Source organism: Berghia stephanieae, chromosome 8 (assembly GCF_034508935.2).
Source record: "Berghia stephanieae isolate SIO BIC M18660-M18661 chromosome 8, UCSD_Bste_1.3, whole genome shotgun sequence".
Classification (NCBI taxonomy): Eukaryota; Metazoa; Mollusca; class Gastropoda; order Nudibranchia; family Aeolidiidae; genus Berghia; species Berghia stephanieae.
This window is the reverse complement of record NC_088367.1, coordinates 23,360,400-23,378,514: the sequence shown is the minus strand read 5'-3', so window position 1 is coordinate 23,378,514 and position 18,115 is coordinate 23,360,400. Positions and strand designations below refer to the sequence as shown.

Below are 18,115 nucleotides of genomic sequence, written 5' to 3'. Positions count from 1 at the left end.
TTTATCACTATTTGAACGATAATTTTTTTTTTTGGCCAAAATTTTTAAAACGTGTTTTGTTTTGTTTTGTTCTTTTTGTTGTGTTTTTGTTTTTCTTTTTTTGTTTGTTTGTTATCCCAGTGACATCAGTGTTAATCTAAACGCAATTGCTCTTTCACATCCCGTCATGTCTGAAAAAAAAAGACCTCAAGCAAAAATGAATATAACAGCTTTTAATAAACAAAACAAACAAAACAACAATTACTTTACAATTACAAGTGACGTTTTGGGATTAAAACTTTTTCTAGCCTTTAAAAAAACCCAATTAAAGTGGTAATATATGTATGTCACTAATGTATAGTCTAGAAAAATGGGGGGAAGCGGTCTTGTTCGAATAATATACATATGATGGCTTATTTTAAACCTTTTTATTTTCAAGCTGTTATCATTGTACTACAGTACTCGACAAAATCTAACAAGCTCTTGACAGAAGCCAAAATGCATGCTGAAATTAGCAGATGAAAAACAGAATATTTCGGAAAAACAATAAGTGTTAACTTTATACGGATTCCATTATATTTTCTCAAATGTTGTAAATTTGATAAGCAGTTGTTTATGAATAGTTGGAGCTTATTAATGTAAATGTTGTTCTACAGTTGTCGGCTCTCAAAATCAGGACTCATTTTACCAGAACTGTGGAACAACAATAGCAACCAGCAATAATTGTTCCTGTCATCTGATTAATCTGCTGAGTTAAAAATGTCTATATATATATATATATATTGACTTGACATACATTATTAACAACATACATGTAACTTAAAAGTAACTGACAGCACATTCAATCAAAGTCAATGAGAAAAGAGAAAAGTAAAGCTTGAATGCTACTTAAAATTTGAGATAGATCAAACAACTCTCCATAAACCAACGACAAAAACAATCAATTAGGCTCTTCTTTCTGTCTTACGTGGACCCTTCAAGGAAAATTATAATAATATTGTATTTTACAAATGTAGACCACCCAACACCTGGGTACGAAGACAAAGGACTTGCTACATCTTGGGACAGTTGAAGAACCTTGTCTGACATCAAGATCTAAAGAGGTTTGTTGTCTATAGTCTATGCCTCAACATGAGTGCAATACCTACAACTGTACTTGAAAGACGTATCTTCTGAAGCCATTATGGACCAGTTGAATGGAGGTCTGTCTGCAGTTCTATGCATTGTAAGGGTTGAAGCCCAACAAAGAAAATAAATAAAATGAAGCTTTATTGCACTAATTTATATTATGCCGTGAAATCATAATATTCTCTAAAGAACACGATGAGTTCATATGTGTGTTTGTGCGTAGCCATTGTTATCTTATAGCCTGACACTGGAACCTACAAGGACTGATAGTTTGACGTCATTTTTAAGGTTTGTGCAGCGTCTAGTGAGTTGTCGTTAATAGAGCTCAAGGAAACAAGTGATTCCATTCGTTGAACTATTGAATACAACTCACATTTTGTTTTTGTTTTTTTTTTTTGTAGTCAAAGACTTGGTCTTTTGACGTCATTTTTTTGGTCAGTGTCAGGCTATAAGTTAGCGATGGCTACGGTCTGTGGCCTATGCCCCAGGAGGGATTTAGGGCCTAAGTAATTGTTACAAAATTTGTAAGTTGTTGAAGCGTTATAATCTTCAGTTGCCTGTGGAATGCGACCTACCGCCTAAAATGGCATTGTGTTGGGACCGATTCGACATGTACGTAGTCTATATACAAATAAGTGTACGTTGGTCCAATATGATGCCAAGAATTGAAATTAATCGTATAGTCATAATTATTAAGAGTCTTAGTCAAACCTTTCCTTATCAACTACAGGAAAATCGTCACATTTGTTACTACTCAATGAACATTTCTTTTTTTTTTCATAATCAGATATGTTTTGTTCATCACAAATTATTTGTCAGGAATAATCGTGAAATCAGTCGGTAAGAAGAGAGTTAAATAGGAGAAAAAAACCTGAAAGTTTTACATTAAAATATATATAATTTACTTTTAAATCACTTTTTTTTAGCATACATGGAGCATCCCAACATTATATCAATTTGAGGCGATGGGTCACAAAAACGCGTCTTCTAAAGACAATAAGGTCAAAGAGTTTGTTGTGACGAAGAAACCAACGCGAGCCTTGATCGTGACCTTGACCGTCGCCTCCTTTTGGACTTTAGACTGAGTCTGTTGATGAATCCGCGAACACGTGTACAGGCCTGTTCCTGGGATCTGGCATGCGTACGAACCGCACGCACCTGTCTGATGACGTCATGAAATAAACACTTGATGCCTTCTGGATTTGAGAGGACCGAAGTCTCGTAGAAAGATGCACCCAAGTCAAATGCAGCGTCACGACCTTCAGATATAGATATATTGCGACAGTGTGTGGCGTCAGACTTATGACCTGTTGATGATGACATGAGATTTTTTTGATTTTTTTTATTGGGAGTTTTTAAAAAAATATTTTCTTTATCTAATCACTATACAAGGTCGGCAGGAAAATGAAATTTCAGATACTAACAATAGTAGTAATTATGTTGATAATAATCTAATATTTTTTTAAATAGTGTTGTTCCGTACAGCCAATGTTAAATTTTTATCATCGACCACAGAATTACTGGCAAATCAAAACAATTATAAAATTATTTTTTACACATTAAAATACGAGAAACTTGCAAACTTTTCTTAAATTAAGGGCGATTTTATCATCGGTTGACTCAAATGAATATTAAGAAAATTTGCTGGAGTGTAATGCTGGGTCCCTTATTTGACCTTTGGCCTTGCGAATGGCCAAAATTCGGACTATACTTCCCTAGTCAGTCCCCAAAGAAGTGGTTGTTGCCATTAGCGATATTAAGAATGGAAAAGCAGCAGGGATAGATTGCATATGGTGACGGATCGGGGCCTCAGGGCACGGGCCTGGTTGGCAGAGGCAATGTCTGATGTCCATGCAAAAATAAAAAGCTTCCACAAGTTTGGAGCCTCGCTAAGATATTTGTCATCCTGAAGCCAGGGAAACTGGCGAAGGAGGCCGACAGTTACAGACCCATATCGCTTCTGAGCTACCTGTACAAACATTTGGAGCGTGTGCTATTGCTATTGAAATTGAACCGATGGATGCCGGTCTAGACACAGCCCTCTCACCCGAGCAGGCGGGCTTCAAGGAAGGGAGGTGCACAACGGAGCAGGGCATTGCCCTTCAGATCATATTGGAGCAGGATTAGAAAGGAAACAGCAAGTCGGTACTGTATTTATTTTGAAAAAAGACATTGAAGCTGTTCTCTTCAATCCTAGATGAAAGACAATTTCATGTTGCCACAGGAGACACCACGAGCAAAGTCAGGAAACTGAGGATTGGAGTCCATCAGGGATGTGTTCTGGCGCCAATGTTGTTTAAGGTCTACATTAGCGATATGTCGATCACTTCCACCCTAAGGCTGTGATAGGCGGACGACTGGGCACTCGTCATTCAAAGTAAGTTGTGGACCCGTCTCAAGAGCGTACATCGATGTGGATGTTGCCAGACTCAAATCCTACTTTGACAAGTGGCACATTAAGATGAACACTTCAAAAACTGTGGCCACAGCATTCCATCTATTCAGTGGCTAGCATTCCCCTAAACTGAAGCTGAACCAGCTTCTCCCAAATGGGCTGAACCCGAAGTACCTGGGGATTACGCTGGACCACAGCCTTACCTATCGGGTCCACCTCGATGAATCCACCTCGATGAATATGCCCAGAAGATAGAGAAGCGCAACAGTTTTCTTATGAAGCTGTCGGGAATAACCTGGGGTTAATAATCAAGCACTTCTGAGGACTTCCGCCCTGGCACTATGCTATTCCACAGCGGAGTATTGCGCTCCAGTGTGGGGTGGAAGCAAGAACGTTGAGAAGGTCGATGTAAACTTTGCAAGTCCATGCATATAGTGTTGGGACCACTGGCAACAACGCCTAGAGAATGGGCCCCATAATGGCAGCAATCCACCCCCCCCCCCCCTCCATGTCCGGCGGGAGATGATTACTAGCAGCTGGCTTGATAAGATCAAGAGAGGGTATGGAGATACCCATCTCAAGCGCATAACGGACGGTTCCCCTGTTTCGAGCCGAAATAAGTCCCGGCAACCCTTGTACTTAGCTTCCCTGACTTCGGACACGGCTTCATACATGAGATAAAAGTAGGTTGGGACGAATTCAATCCCTCGAGGGGGCGGGGGAATCGACTCATCGAAATGGGGAGATAGTTGCCAGGCTTCTCTACCAGCAAGAGGAGAACCGGCTTCGGTCGAGGACCTGCCTCACGGTATCCTCTCTTCATCCTTGCCACATGTCCAACGTGTGCCCGTTGTGTTCAAGAGCCCGAATTCGCAGAGCATCGAGTTGAAAGTTGCATTATGACGAAGCTTTCGGGCGGGTTCGGGTCCGTACACGATTGCAGCAATGGGTTTACGATCTAGATACATCATCAAAACATAGTAGTGTTCACCATTAGACGCTGCTGACATAATTTAGTCGCCATACCAGATCAATCAAAGCTGATGGCTCAAAAGATTCGTCTTGATCTATGTTAATTTCCACATTGCTTAGTAGTGTAATAATCAAAATATAGATGAATGTCTTTTCGTAATAGCCTTTATTTCTCCGCAAAGATTGCTGGTTATCCACTAGTTAAAAAGAAAGTATCTTTGATTGACCAACCTGTTAAAACCAAAGGAGTGTCTGTGTTGTTCCTCATTGCCATGATAGCGTGGTAAAAACCTGGTGAAGCATCGAAACTCCCTCTGTCGGTGACGGAGTATATAAGAAGAAAGCCGTCAGCTATTTGAGTCTGGATCAGTGAGTCGTCCAGGCAAGAACCGTTCTCATGTTCAACTGGACTGACCTTGAGAAGAAAAAAAACATTAGAAAAAGTAAAGAATGCAAATGTTGCTGCTTGAAGCTCGGGGAAAAAATGATGGTCGAATGGAATGGAAGTTTCAATTCAATTAATAATGACAGATGACGTGAACGGTTCAGGTTTTTACCTTTGTTGACAAAACGCGATGAGTGAAACAAATGGAAGACATCTTTAATGTTCACTCATCGTGTTTTGTTGACCAGGGGAAAACCCGAAACGTCCACATCATCTGTCATCGTTAACTAAATTGATGCTTCCATTCCATTTGACAACAGTGTATTTTTATTTATTATCTCAAAGGTTAAACAGAAAATTAGTGCCACCAGAATAAGAGGAAGAAAGATATCTGTTATGACGCCATCGTGCATTGGGGGGAGAGGAGGGGGGCGTGTTCATCATTCTTTGAATTATCTTATATAATATGTAGTCTCTCTGACTATTTAAATTCACAAACAAGTCCCTCATTACTGGTTGTAAGCTCGGGCCTTGGCAATCTTCAGATACGACCAAAACAAGCCAAATCACGCACCCTCTATAAGATCTACCACAAACGAAATAAAGTCTTCTTGCCAGAAACCACTGAACATAATATCTCCAACCGACGAGGGACATGGATGTCAAATTACCACCTGTTGCAGTTGAATACAGCCCTGATATTTCCAATCGTTTGGTATCACGTTGTACTCAGTAACATCATACATCACCAAAGTTCTTATGTTTTAAGTCATCTTACTGGCTCTTTATTATTATTATTATTATTATTATTATTATTATTATTATTATTATTATTATGATTATTATTATCATTATTATTATTATTATCATTCATCATTATTATTTGGATTGCTATTCTATAGAGTCACTGAGCAGTGTAGCAGCTTTAAATGCTCGCACACTACAAAAGTATGATGATCTATCCACGCAGCAGCAGCTTCTAATGATGGTGCTCACACTATTATGTTATGACGATCGACCCAATCAGCAAAGTCCCTACCACACCCGTGCACCGTCGCGAACCCGCCCGAAAGCTTCGTCACAACACACCGTTCAACTCGATGCTCTGCGGGGTTCGGGTACCCCCTCGGGATCTTCGACCTTGACGCAGTGAGGGAGCTTGAGGCATATCGAGGGTAAAGGTGTAAATCCCAGTTGACCTTCCCGGGTATCAAGCCTAAGCGAGCCACCTGAGCTGCTCGCCCGATATGTGACAAATGACGATCCAACCCGGTGCCCAATGGCCTCGGCCATCCCGGGCTCCACACTATTATGTTCATGATGATCCACTCGGCGAAACCGTTACCGCATTAGTGTACAGTCGCGAGAACCGTCCGGCAGCCACTTCACATTGCTACATTCAACCAATGTTCAGCGTTTTCAGGTTCTTGGCCACAGCGTGAACATGTGGCCGCTAATAGACAGGTTTTAGACCGTCTGTTTGTAGCCACCAATGTCTCCTCTTGCGGGTACAGAAACAACTTCTCTCCCAGTTTCGAGAACAGCGGCGTGGCGTATTGACGGCATATGGTGGTGCCATGATTAGAAAAAAAATTCTAATACAGTGAACACGGTTAAGAGGAGAGAGCACGACATATTAAAAACTCTCTTTTATGGAAGGGTGGGGGAGGGTCGATGGTTTCTACGAGTGGACAAAACTCACAAAAACAAATAATTCATGAAAACAACAAGCCACAACACTGAGATACAAGTCCCGTATGAAAAGGTCTTTGTAATTTTTCTTTGTCCACCATTTAAAGGATTGGATTTGGTAGATAATGCAATCAATATGTTATAAATGTAAATCAAAAGAGAAAAAAAACCTATGACAGAAATTACTTACTTTTAGTACTTGTAAAAAAAATCTGCACTGCGATGTTTCATCTCTGCAAATCTTTTTATAATGTGTTTATTGAAATCTGGAATGGCATCTATTTCAGCTTTGTGAATTGACAGAATCATTAATGAATTTAACCGCTCCTGTTTCATTGAATTTCGCAACAAAAAAATTTCACTCTTTTAAGGGTGCTAAAACAACGTTCAGGAGGTTAAGAAATACGATGGAAGTGGTTAAGGTCACTATAGTCTATAGATGTCCATGATTTGTCAGTGTTTGTTGTATCTGTAAAAAGTAGACAATAAAAACAAAAGACTAAACTAACTGTGAGCCATTCATGCCTGTCATACCATGTCACTGAAAAAGAGCGTTTTCGAGATTTCCACACCTGTGTTAATTCAAAATCAGTTGGTTGGTGAGGAACTAGTCTTTTTATTTCTAATTTGTCATCTAGTGTCAATCTCCCAAACGGTCGGTGAAGTAAAGAGTCAACTTGATTCATTGCAATTCATTGTTTAACAAAACAAAACTTCAAAGTATATCTCAAATAATGGAAATCAGTGGAATACGATTAATGATTGCACAAATAAAAGGTAGATTCAGATCTTAAAGCATCACAAAGAAAAAATAACTCCACTTAAGTACTTAAAAATCTAAAAACACACCAAAAGTATAACTGTTGACAGTCTTCGCTTTCTTTCTCTGACTGACACAAATACACACGCACAAACATACACACACACACACACACACACACAGACACACACACACACACACACACACACACACACACAAATAAACACTCATACACACGTAACCATCAACTCGGCACTACAAGCAAGAAAAATGTTGGTAAATTCGTCCTAATGCTTCGTTGCAAAGAATTACTTTATTCAATAATCGTGAAAAAGAGGTGGTGGGTTTTATATGTCATATTTTAAAGTTTTATGATGTTTTTCTTTGCTGCTTACAAATAAACTTGACAATAATCAGTGTTTTTGACAGTTAATGTAATATTTTGGATGGCCGAAGTTACCCTACATTGGCAATTGCCTAAAATAAACGTTTTTGAACTTTGAACCTAATTTGGCGCATCCCCCCAGTCCAACGGTGGAGCTCTCAGATCCTGGCACAAGTCGAGGGGTTTTTCCGCTATTTGAAAATAGTATAATTCGACCCAGTTTCTCGCTCAATCAGCTGTCGCGATACTAATGGATATAGCATTAACTGGTGCTCGGATTGCTTTGCACCACGGTGTTTGATTTAGTCACTACTTCGCGGAGTGATGTCACCAACACACGAGTCGGCGCAGTGCGTGACTCGGAATCTTGAATAGAGTGGAGACTAAAAAGGCAGTATGTTGTTGGCGAGTTGGCGAAAGACAGTGGAGTTAAAATCTCTGTTTTATTTTTAATTAAATTATGCTGTTAATGATTTTTAAAAAGATTGGTGCGGTGCCTGGCACCATTCGATCCAATGGCCCCACGCCACTGTTCGAGAACACTATATACCAGCCCCACGAGGGACCGATTTTTTTCCAAGTGAACTTTCTTCTCATTTGTACAACTCTGTCGGAGTCAGGGAAGCTAAGTATAAGGTTTGCCGGGGCTTGTTTCGACTCGTACCAGGCACCGTCCATTATACGTATGAACGGGGTTAATCCGTATACCGCTCTAGTTTATTAAGCTGTTATGTAAAGTTTCAGTATACTTGTTAAAAAGCTGGCTACCTAATTTTATAAATATTCACTCTCAAAGGCTTTTAAAAAAAATGTATTTGAAATATGAATAAATTTCTTCACTTTTTTGACCATATTTAAACATATTTTATTTTACTCTAAAACTATTCATAAAAACAAAATCAAAGTAGCCAGCTTTTAGTAGTAACATATCAGATATTTTAGTTCCAAATTTCAAAGCTCTGGCATTAAAATCTAAAAATGGTTAAGTCCCAAAAAATGTTTATGGTGATTGGATGACAGTTTTGAGAAAAACGCAACATTTATCAGATTTTGAGCCCAATAACGTGTTTGGTTGGGGTTTTGAATTGCATTTTTTTGGACTGCTAAAAACTATTCATTCGCCAAAAAAAAAAAAGATGGGTTTGAATGAAATAAGGAATGAATAAATTGACTAAAAAGCAGTCACTTCCAAAAATTGATAATCCCCCCCCCCCCCAAACTCACCCTATTTGCACGCGCGTGCCCCCCTTAGTTCAATTCATTTGCCAACTAACATAATTTCGCTTTGTGAAATCAAACTAAGCTTCTTGTCTACTTTACATTGTCATTTAAATCTTTTAGAGTGTAAAATTAAAAGCCTTTAAGCTTTATGACTTTTAACAATGTTTTTGTATCTGTATGTCATTGTTATGACATATTAACGAGTAAACTGACGTACTGTGAAAATAATACGTATTTTAAAATTTGGTCAGAGAACTCGTCCTCCAAATACGGATCAATTTAATTAAATGACCCTCATCTTGGTAACAAATCTCAAACAGAGGACTTCGCGAAGTCCCAGGTTTGAAAGTTTTCGCCAAGATGCGGGTCATTTAAATCGATCGATATTTGAAGGATGAGTTTTTTTGGTCAAATTGTTAAATAAGTGTTTTTCCAGAGTACTTGGTTAAACCGGCGAAATTAATCATTTGTACAACTGGTGTTTAATAGCAATCATGCCAAAATCGTTCTGTACAGTAAAAAGGCAATATGGACTCCGAACCGACGTTAAAAATAACAATGTAAACAATGGCGGGCAAAACAAATCGAAACGTGAGCCATTTGTCCATAAAAACAACAAAATAAACAAAACGCTGATTTACCGATACCATTGTTTACCCGTAATGGATGGTACGGATTGCTGTTAATTCACGACTAATTCATTCACATTTCAGGAGTTCATGGACCTGAACCGCTTTACTCCTCGTAGTAATAGTGATACAACCCACATTTGCAACAACAGAAAAAAATAGTAACAACGCAAACATAACAATACTAAACATGTTTTAATATGCACGGACATGTCCACCTTTCACTTTTTTTTTTCTTCTTCATCCCCATCGCCACCACCGATACCACCACCACCACCGCCATCATCATCATCATCACCATCATCATCAACATTATCATCATTATCATCATCATCATCATTCCTCTAGCAGGCACACCGATGTAACATATTGAAATTGAAAGTTGAATCTTTATTATACCATCCTTTGCAGAACAAGACAAATCGGGCAGCATGACAAATTGTTTTATCTATATCTATCATCTATTATTGTCAATAATCGGGGTTGGCTCTATTACGAGAGCGTTATAATGAGGATCTATTGCCAATTCTTCAGAATCAGCAAAGTAATAGTTGTTTTGGTTTGTCTATTCTTTTGTTTTGCCACCCTTTTTTTTTTCATTATATTGCTTTTAGTACGTAAGCAGTTAATCACTCGTAGTATTTTTGTTTTCTATCATAAACGAATAGTGGCTAGATATGGAGACTATACTTAGACTTTGATGTATGTTTTGAGGTTTGCCACAAGAAGTGGCCACATTTAGTTGACCCAAATACTGTGATGTAGGGAGGACTCCCCACCCCCCCCCCCCCCCCTTTCCAATAAAGAGAGAGAAAAACAATATGTAAACATTTATAGACAGTCAATGTATTATATATTTCCCCAGCACTTCCGTGTTCTGAAAAATTATCATATTAAAAACTTATTTGGCCAGAAAACTAGTTTTTTAATTATCGTTCCATTAAAATGATTCTCATCTTGTCAAAAACTCTCAAACCTAGGACTTCATTCAGGTTCGAGAGTTTTTGACAAGACGAGGGTCAATGAATTCGACCGACATTTGAAGGACGAGTTTTCTGACCATTTTGTTTTTAATGTGTCGTTTGCTTTTTGTTTCAGAGTATACCATACGGAACTTAATTTGAGACAGATTCAAAACGCCTTTTCGTAGCGTTTCGAATGATAAATACTCGTATATTAGGACTCAATTAAAAAAAAAAAAACTACAGAAATAACACAGCTTTCATTTTGGTTATTTTGGTTAAACAATGATGACCCCAAAAAGTGTGAGATTGATAACTATAAAAGAATAGAAAATTAGTCTTTCAAAATGGCGAAAAAGAATAGACAAAGTCCAACTTATTTGTCACGATAAGTTATTCCAGCCTTTCTCCTCGCCCTCAATTAGATCACTGCCTTGTCCTGGTGAATATGCAGGCGGAGGAAGTCTCTAGGTTGACAGTGTCTAGACCATCCCGGTGGACGAGCTGCATGCGGGCGCTTCATCCTGCTCACCCGGGTATGCAAGACTAAAATGACAATCCACCCAAGCGTCGGAATGGGGGCTTACCAATTCTATCTCAGACATTTCTGTTTGGTAAGTCACCGCTTACCGGACACGTCTAGTAAATCACGATCTGAATCTATTATCGTTCGTGTAGGCCTGCGACCTAAATCGCTAAGGTGGGCCGATTACAATGGAGGTCCATCGACAAGACCTGGGCTTTTAATAATAATAATAATAATAATAATAATAATAATAATAATAATAATAATAATAATAATAATAATAATAATAATAATAATAATAATAATAATAATAATAATAATAATATAATGATAATAATAATAATAATAATAATAATAATAATAATAATAATATAATAATAATAATAATAATAATAATAATAATAATAGTAATAATAATAATAATAATAATAAATCTTTATTGTCCTCAAAATAGTGGCAGTTTGTCTCTTGCTTGGTTATACATTTATGACAATACAATATATTGACATAGACACACACACACACACACACACACTAGTAACATCGTAGTCATCGTCACAATCATCTGCAACATCAACATCATAATCATTTTCGGGCCTGGTAGTGCTAGAGACCTCAGTGGGGAGAAAGGGTTGGGGGGGGGGGGGGCAGAGGGAGCATGTGGCTCAAAAGGTGGCACTGAAGTGGGTTAAACGACCTTTTGTGATTGGGAATACTTGACTTGAACCCCAGAAAGCTCTGTTGGAGTGGGAACTAAATCTCCTAGTTGGTTGGAATTTTTGGGACTCAGACGTACCTGCCACCTAAACTGGCAAGGCTCCGACTGGTGACCTGATTGAGCAAGGCTTTTCAAAAATTGCATCCTTTCTCGCTGCTGCTAAAGGGACAGGTTAGAAGCTGCATTCCAGGTCCAGCAAAAAACTGTGTATTCAGCCCTGGTGTTAAATGAGGCTATGCCATGGAGCCGTGATTTTTTCCCTAACGGAGTCCGTCTGAGCGACGGTAATATGATATTGTCAGGTCCGGTCGGACTATATAGTAACGCAAGGTAAAAAAAAAAAAGAGACAAAAACTGAAAAAAGAGCTTTTATGTAGGGCAATATCCATTTAACGTGCTCAAAGCGTTTTACAAAAGATCCCTGACCAACAGCAACACGCAACAGATATATCTAGATCGATGCATGAAACCTGTTCGGCGATATTATATATTTTTTTCCAACGGAGACAACGCTGTTAACAACCAGGTACTCATATTACACTTGTTTTAGGTGAGGGAATATGAGTAAAGAGTATTTTCCAAGGACTCAACTATGCTCTGAGCGAGGTTCGAACCCAGGACAAGCGACTATGTGGTCTAGTGATATGACACTCGCTTTTCGGATCGGAAGGTCCTGGGTTCGAGCCTCGCTCGGCGCATTGTTGAGTCCTTGGAAAAGACTCTTTACTCACATTCTCTCACCGTACTCAGGTGTAAAAATGAGTACCTGGACGCAAACAGCGTTATCTCTGTCCGAAAAAAAATATAATATCGCCTAACAGGCGTCATGTTACGTCCTACATGTTAAGTGTTGTTGTTGGCCAGGGACCCATTGTAAAGCCTTTTGAGCACGTTTAGTGGATATTCCTCTATATAAAAGCTAAAATTTTTAAAGACCACTTGGCCCAGAGACAACAGTTTTTCGACCATTATCACCCTTTCGGTCAATGACCAAGCTGATTAATGCTTGGTTCTGTTACCTCGTATGAAACCGGCAGCTTGCTCAGTCGTATACAACAAGTCTGACCATCAACCTCATCCCATGTCCGATATTCTTTTTTATCTGGCGATGAGAAAATGGATTGGTCAATGAATGGTGTCCTTTTTGCATAGTTAATGGATTTAAGTTACAGTGAATGACATAATCAGTCGGATGGTGAAAAGGTTTGAACTGAGATATTGCCAAGTTTAGTTAGACGCTCAATCTTTATCCAAAATGAGTTCTTGTCATAAATTAAATCATTAAATCAACCCTTTTTGTACATCTTCGGGAATTATTAAAACTTAATTTCACCTTTAAATATTTTTTACAGATAGTCAAGTTGAAAATGTATGACATTTGAAAAAAGTTGCTGGATACCTTTCCCATAACTTCATGAAAAATCACCCGATTTACTTCAAATAAAGATTAAATTGCTCTGGTGAGCATATTCTTTCAGAAAATGAAAAAAAAAAAATAATGTAAAACCAAAATTTTCACCTTCCGACTGATTATGTCATGCACTGACACATATTGCTCGTCGAAGATCGGATAAATAATTATAACAAAGACAAAAAAAAAAAAAAAGGAATAGAAAATTCAATTACGTCTACAAAGACAGATTATGTGAACGGTTTTAACATTTCCCCTTTATCAACAAAACATGATAAATGAGACTCTAAAGACGATTCGTCGATGTTTTTTTTTTTTTTTTTTTTTTTTTTTTGACAAAGGTGAAACCAGAATCCTCCACATCCGGGCATACAAACGCCCCACATTCCAAAAGTGGAGATTTAGAAAATAGGAATTTGATAAAAAATATTAATGCGTTTAAAAAAAAAATTGAGCTCTTATATTGAGCAATATCCATTAATAGAGCTCAAAGCGTTTTACAAGGGGTCCCTGGCTAACAGCAACACTTAACATGTAGGGCAGGACGAGGCATGACGCCTGTTAGGCGATATTACACATTTTTTTTCGGACAGAGACAACGCTGTTGACGGCCAGGTTCTCATTTTACACCTGCGTACGACGAGAGAATGTGAATAAAGAGCCTTTTCCAAGGACTCAACTATGCGCCGAGTGAGGCTTGAACCCAGGACCTTCTGATCCGAAAGAGAGTGTCATACCACTAACCACTTAGCCGCACGTTACCAATGGATAGTTTGCCAACAAATTTGCCATCAAACACAAAAGGCAGTTGGTATAGCTGGGTACTTGACCAACAGCAACACGTGATAGATAGAACAAGACATGACGCCTGTTAGGCGATATTATATTTTTTTCCGACAGAGACAACGCTGGTAATGGCCATGTACTGATTTTACACCTGAGTACGATGAGATAATATAGGTAAAGATCTTTATTCAAGGACCCAACCATGCATCGAACGAGGCTCGAACCCAGGACCTTCCGATCTGAAAGTGTTAGTAGATAATGGAATGGAGAAAGGCGAAAGGACTGCAAATAATATTCCTCTTTACTTTTCTTTTGGCAAATCACCCCTCCTTCTTCTTATCATTAACATTATTTTTTGAAAGTCGTAATTTTTTCAATGACGGAATGTCGGAAAGGGAGGGTGAAAATAGAAAGGCCTCCGCCAACATCGGAAGAATGGTAGGGATATCACATCATTTGTCTTTGTAAATTCCCTGTTATCATTGTTATTTATTATTTCAGATATAGATGCTGGTTGTTGTAATAATTGTCCATTTTGTTGTTGATTATTTATTGAGTGATTGCGTATTTTTACCAATTTCGGTCCCTTTGATAATGACCAAGTAATAATTACAAAGGCCCAAAAATACGAGAATGGTATCTCAGTGTTCTGGGTTTTGCTGGGTTTTTTTTTTTAGTATTTAAAAAAATAGTTTCGTGATTTGTGAGGTTTTTTTTTCACTCTTAGAGGTCATCCGGCCTTTATAATTATTATTGTTTATATGTTAGTCATCATTTTACTTGTGTTCAATGTTTTGGACACAACTAAGGGACAGAATAAACGATAACTGCATTCCAGTAATAAAATATTATACTTTTAAATGTGACAAACAGCGTTGATCTCCTGGAATGAAGAAGATGTCAACAAATTGAATTTGAAGCCAAAACGACCAAAATAAATTATTCATATCGATGGTCGGCGAATCAATATTCTGAAGTCCCAATTTTCACGATCGGCGGATCAAAACTCTGAAGTCTAAATACGAACTTTAAATAACAATGTGAAATTGAATGTAAGCTTCAATTTAATATACGAAAACAGATATAATTTAAATGGAGATTTCCATTTCCCCTTTATCAACAAAACAGGATGAATGAAACAATACATTCATCTGTAGTGTTTCATTCATCCTGTTTAGTTGATAAAGGGAAAATCCGAAACATCCATTTTATCTGGTTTCGCATATCAAATTGAAGTTTAGGCGTCTACATTCAATTTCACATTGTTATTAAATTTTCGAGCTTCGAACAGCAACATTTACACATAGATCTACGAACTTTGCGCACCATATTTTATTTAATTTTGGGCGGATCGTATGTAGACTTCAGAATTTTGATACGCCGATCATCTATATATTGCGAAGTATTGATGTTATGCATTTAGGTAAAATACTCACAACATCCACTAGCCTGATATAACGTACAAACACACAAGAATGTGTGTAACTATAAACGTTTATAGTATGACTCACAGAATTTAGTGAGATCTTATCTAATCTAAAAACGATAACAAAGAGTTGCGTGACGTCACCTTCGTTCCATGAATAAAACCTAATTATTCCAACTTCAACTTTGTAAGCACCGTCAATTCGGCTAATTTTGCTTTAAGGGGAAACTTTGCCTCTTTAATACTGGACAAATTATAGTATGTTTAGTTGATATAAAGTCAAGTCATTTAACCAAGATAATAACTACAACAACACTAAGATGTCTCAAAATGCTTACGTTCACAGAGGCAAAGTTACCCGAGTTGATGATAGTAGCATAAACATTAGTTTTAAGCACCTAGATCATCCTGATATGACGACGACGACGATGATGATGATGATGATGATGATGATGATGATGATGACGACGGCGACGACGATGATGATGATGATGATGATGATAATGGTGATGATGGTGATGATGATGGTGATGATGATGGTGATGATGGTGACGATGATGATGATGATGATGATGATGATGATGATGATGATGATGATGATGATGATGATGACGATGATGATGATGGTGATGATGATGATGATGATAATGATGATGATGTTGATATTGGTGATGATGATGATGATGTTGATAATGGTGATGATGGTGACGATGATGATGATGATGATGATGATGATGATGATGATGATGATGATGATGGTGATGATGATAGTTCCTACCGTCTGTATCTTCTTGCTTGGTCTTTCTGTCCCAGTTCCCCATCTCCCTACCAGATACGTATGTTTGACAAATGGCTGGAGAGGAAAAATATTCTTTATACAGTGAAGATGGTTTAACCAATCACAACTAGACCAAAAAAATCAATGAATCGTGAACAGACAAAGAGAATATTTTATAAAGAGCAATATCCACTAGATGTGTTTAAAGCGCTTTGCGATGATGATGATGAAGTTGTTGTTGATGATGATGATGATGATGATGATGATGATGATGATGATGATGATGCTGATGCTGATGATGACGATGGTGATGCTACGGATGATGATGATGATGCTGATGATATTGGTGATGATGATGCTGATGATGATGATGATGATGATGCTGATGATGATGATGACGACGACGACGATGATGATGACGTTAGTTTGATGCTAATGACGAGGATAATATGGAAATAACAACAATGAAACAAACAACATACAATCATACGAGATTTGGTACGGCAGCAATAAAACATTTTTGTGATGATGATAATGGTGATGAACACGACGAAGACGACGATGATAAGGATGATGACGATGATGGTGATGATGAATGATAATGATAATGATGATAACGTAAATTATTATTATTATTATTATTATTATTATGATGATGACGATGATGATGATGATGATGATGATGATGATGATGATGATGATGATGATGATGATGATGATGATAATGACGGAAACCACAACGACGACGACGACGATGATCATCATGATGATAATAACAATAACGACGAAGACGTTAGTGATGATGATAATTATGATGATGTTTATGATAACAACATCAAAACAACCAAATAAGCGTCGAATCAGAGATTTCCTACGGCAACAATAAAACATTTTTACTGTCATTGGGTCAACGGAGTTTGACGTCATTTGCGTAGAATGGCTGAAATAAAACAACATTTAATCTATTAATTGCGGGCTTAGTTTAATTTATCTCATTGAAAAAACCTCAATGGTTTGATTATGTTTGTAGTTTAATCCCTGTACAACAAGAGACTGGTGGTCCCGACTGTTCAGTTGGTAGAGTACTCGCCTCACACGCAAAGGGACCGAGATCAATCTACAGTAAGAAATTGCTATTGTCCGTTTCGTGCTATTGAAAAAAAGACATACACCTGCTCCATAGATCTAATGGCTCTGACTGACTACTTAAAAACAAAACAAGACAGAACAAACAAAACAAAACAAAAAACAAAAAAAAAAAAAGAAAAAAAAAACGAAAAAGAAAAGAAAAGAAAAACCCCCAGCAACAACCCCTCTCCCGCCCCAAGAACAAAAAACAAAACAAAACAAAAAACAACAATCAGACATACAACGACATTTTTTTCTCCCGTGATCTCTTAGTCTTCTTTTACGACGATTTTTTTTTTTTTTTGGGTTCGTAGCAAGCCCCGAGTTTACAAAGGCCACGATTTAGGGCACCTCAAGTTTTGGGGTTTGAACTCGATGTTTAAACACAGCTTACTTGACATTTCTATTTTATATTATTTGAAGGACGAGTTTTCATGCCAATTTTTAAAAATACGATTCTTTCCAGACATAGTACGGCGGTTTACTGGTTAAAAGCAAAGTAAAAAAATTTTTTATTAAAAACAAAGTACTTGGTAAATAATACTGATAAGATAAACAAATCAATAAGAAGAGAATGGCATGCTAAAATTAGCGTCAGTTATTATGTCCGAAAAAAATAAATAAAAAATCCCATTGTGACGGATTGTTTTGGGTTCGTTTAGGTTTTGGCTAAAAGCACGCAGCTTTATCTGTTAACATTGGAAGGAAATGATATGGTGTAACGAATGTCAGAACAATAAATCGTAATAATTCACAACATCAATATATAAAAGAAGAACAGGTAAAAACAGATTTTAAAAAACAGATAAAATGCTTAATGCGCATTTTCAAGAT

General features: G+C 37.6%; 1 protein-coding gene across 2 annotated transcripts in view; it reads right to left on the bottom strand.

The window, feature by feature from the left end:
• Positions 1–198: 198 nt before the first annotated feature.
• Positions 199–18,115, bottom strand: part of LOC144978395 (ras-like protein rasD) — a 40,144-nt gene continuing 22,227 nt past the window's right edge. For both annotated transcript variants that reach the window (XM_078924369.1, XM_078924370.1), the window contains exons 3-6: positions 16,154–16,228; positions 12,772–12,854; positions 4,706–4,889; positions 199–2,414 (exon numbers count right to left, since the gene is read on the bottom strand). In XM_078924369.1, coding sequence (XP_078780495.1) covers positions 2,110–2,414; positions 4,706–4,889; positions 12,772–12,854; positions 16,154–16,228 — 647 coding nt within the window. In that variant the 3' untranslated portion in view covers positions 199–2,109. The remainder of the gene's footprint in view (positions 2,415–4,705; positions 4,890–12,771; positions 12,855–16,153; positions 16,229–18,115) is intronic.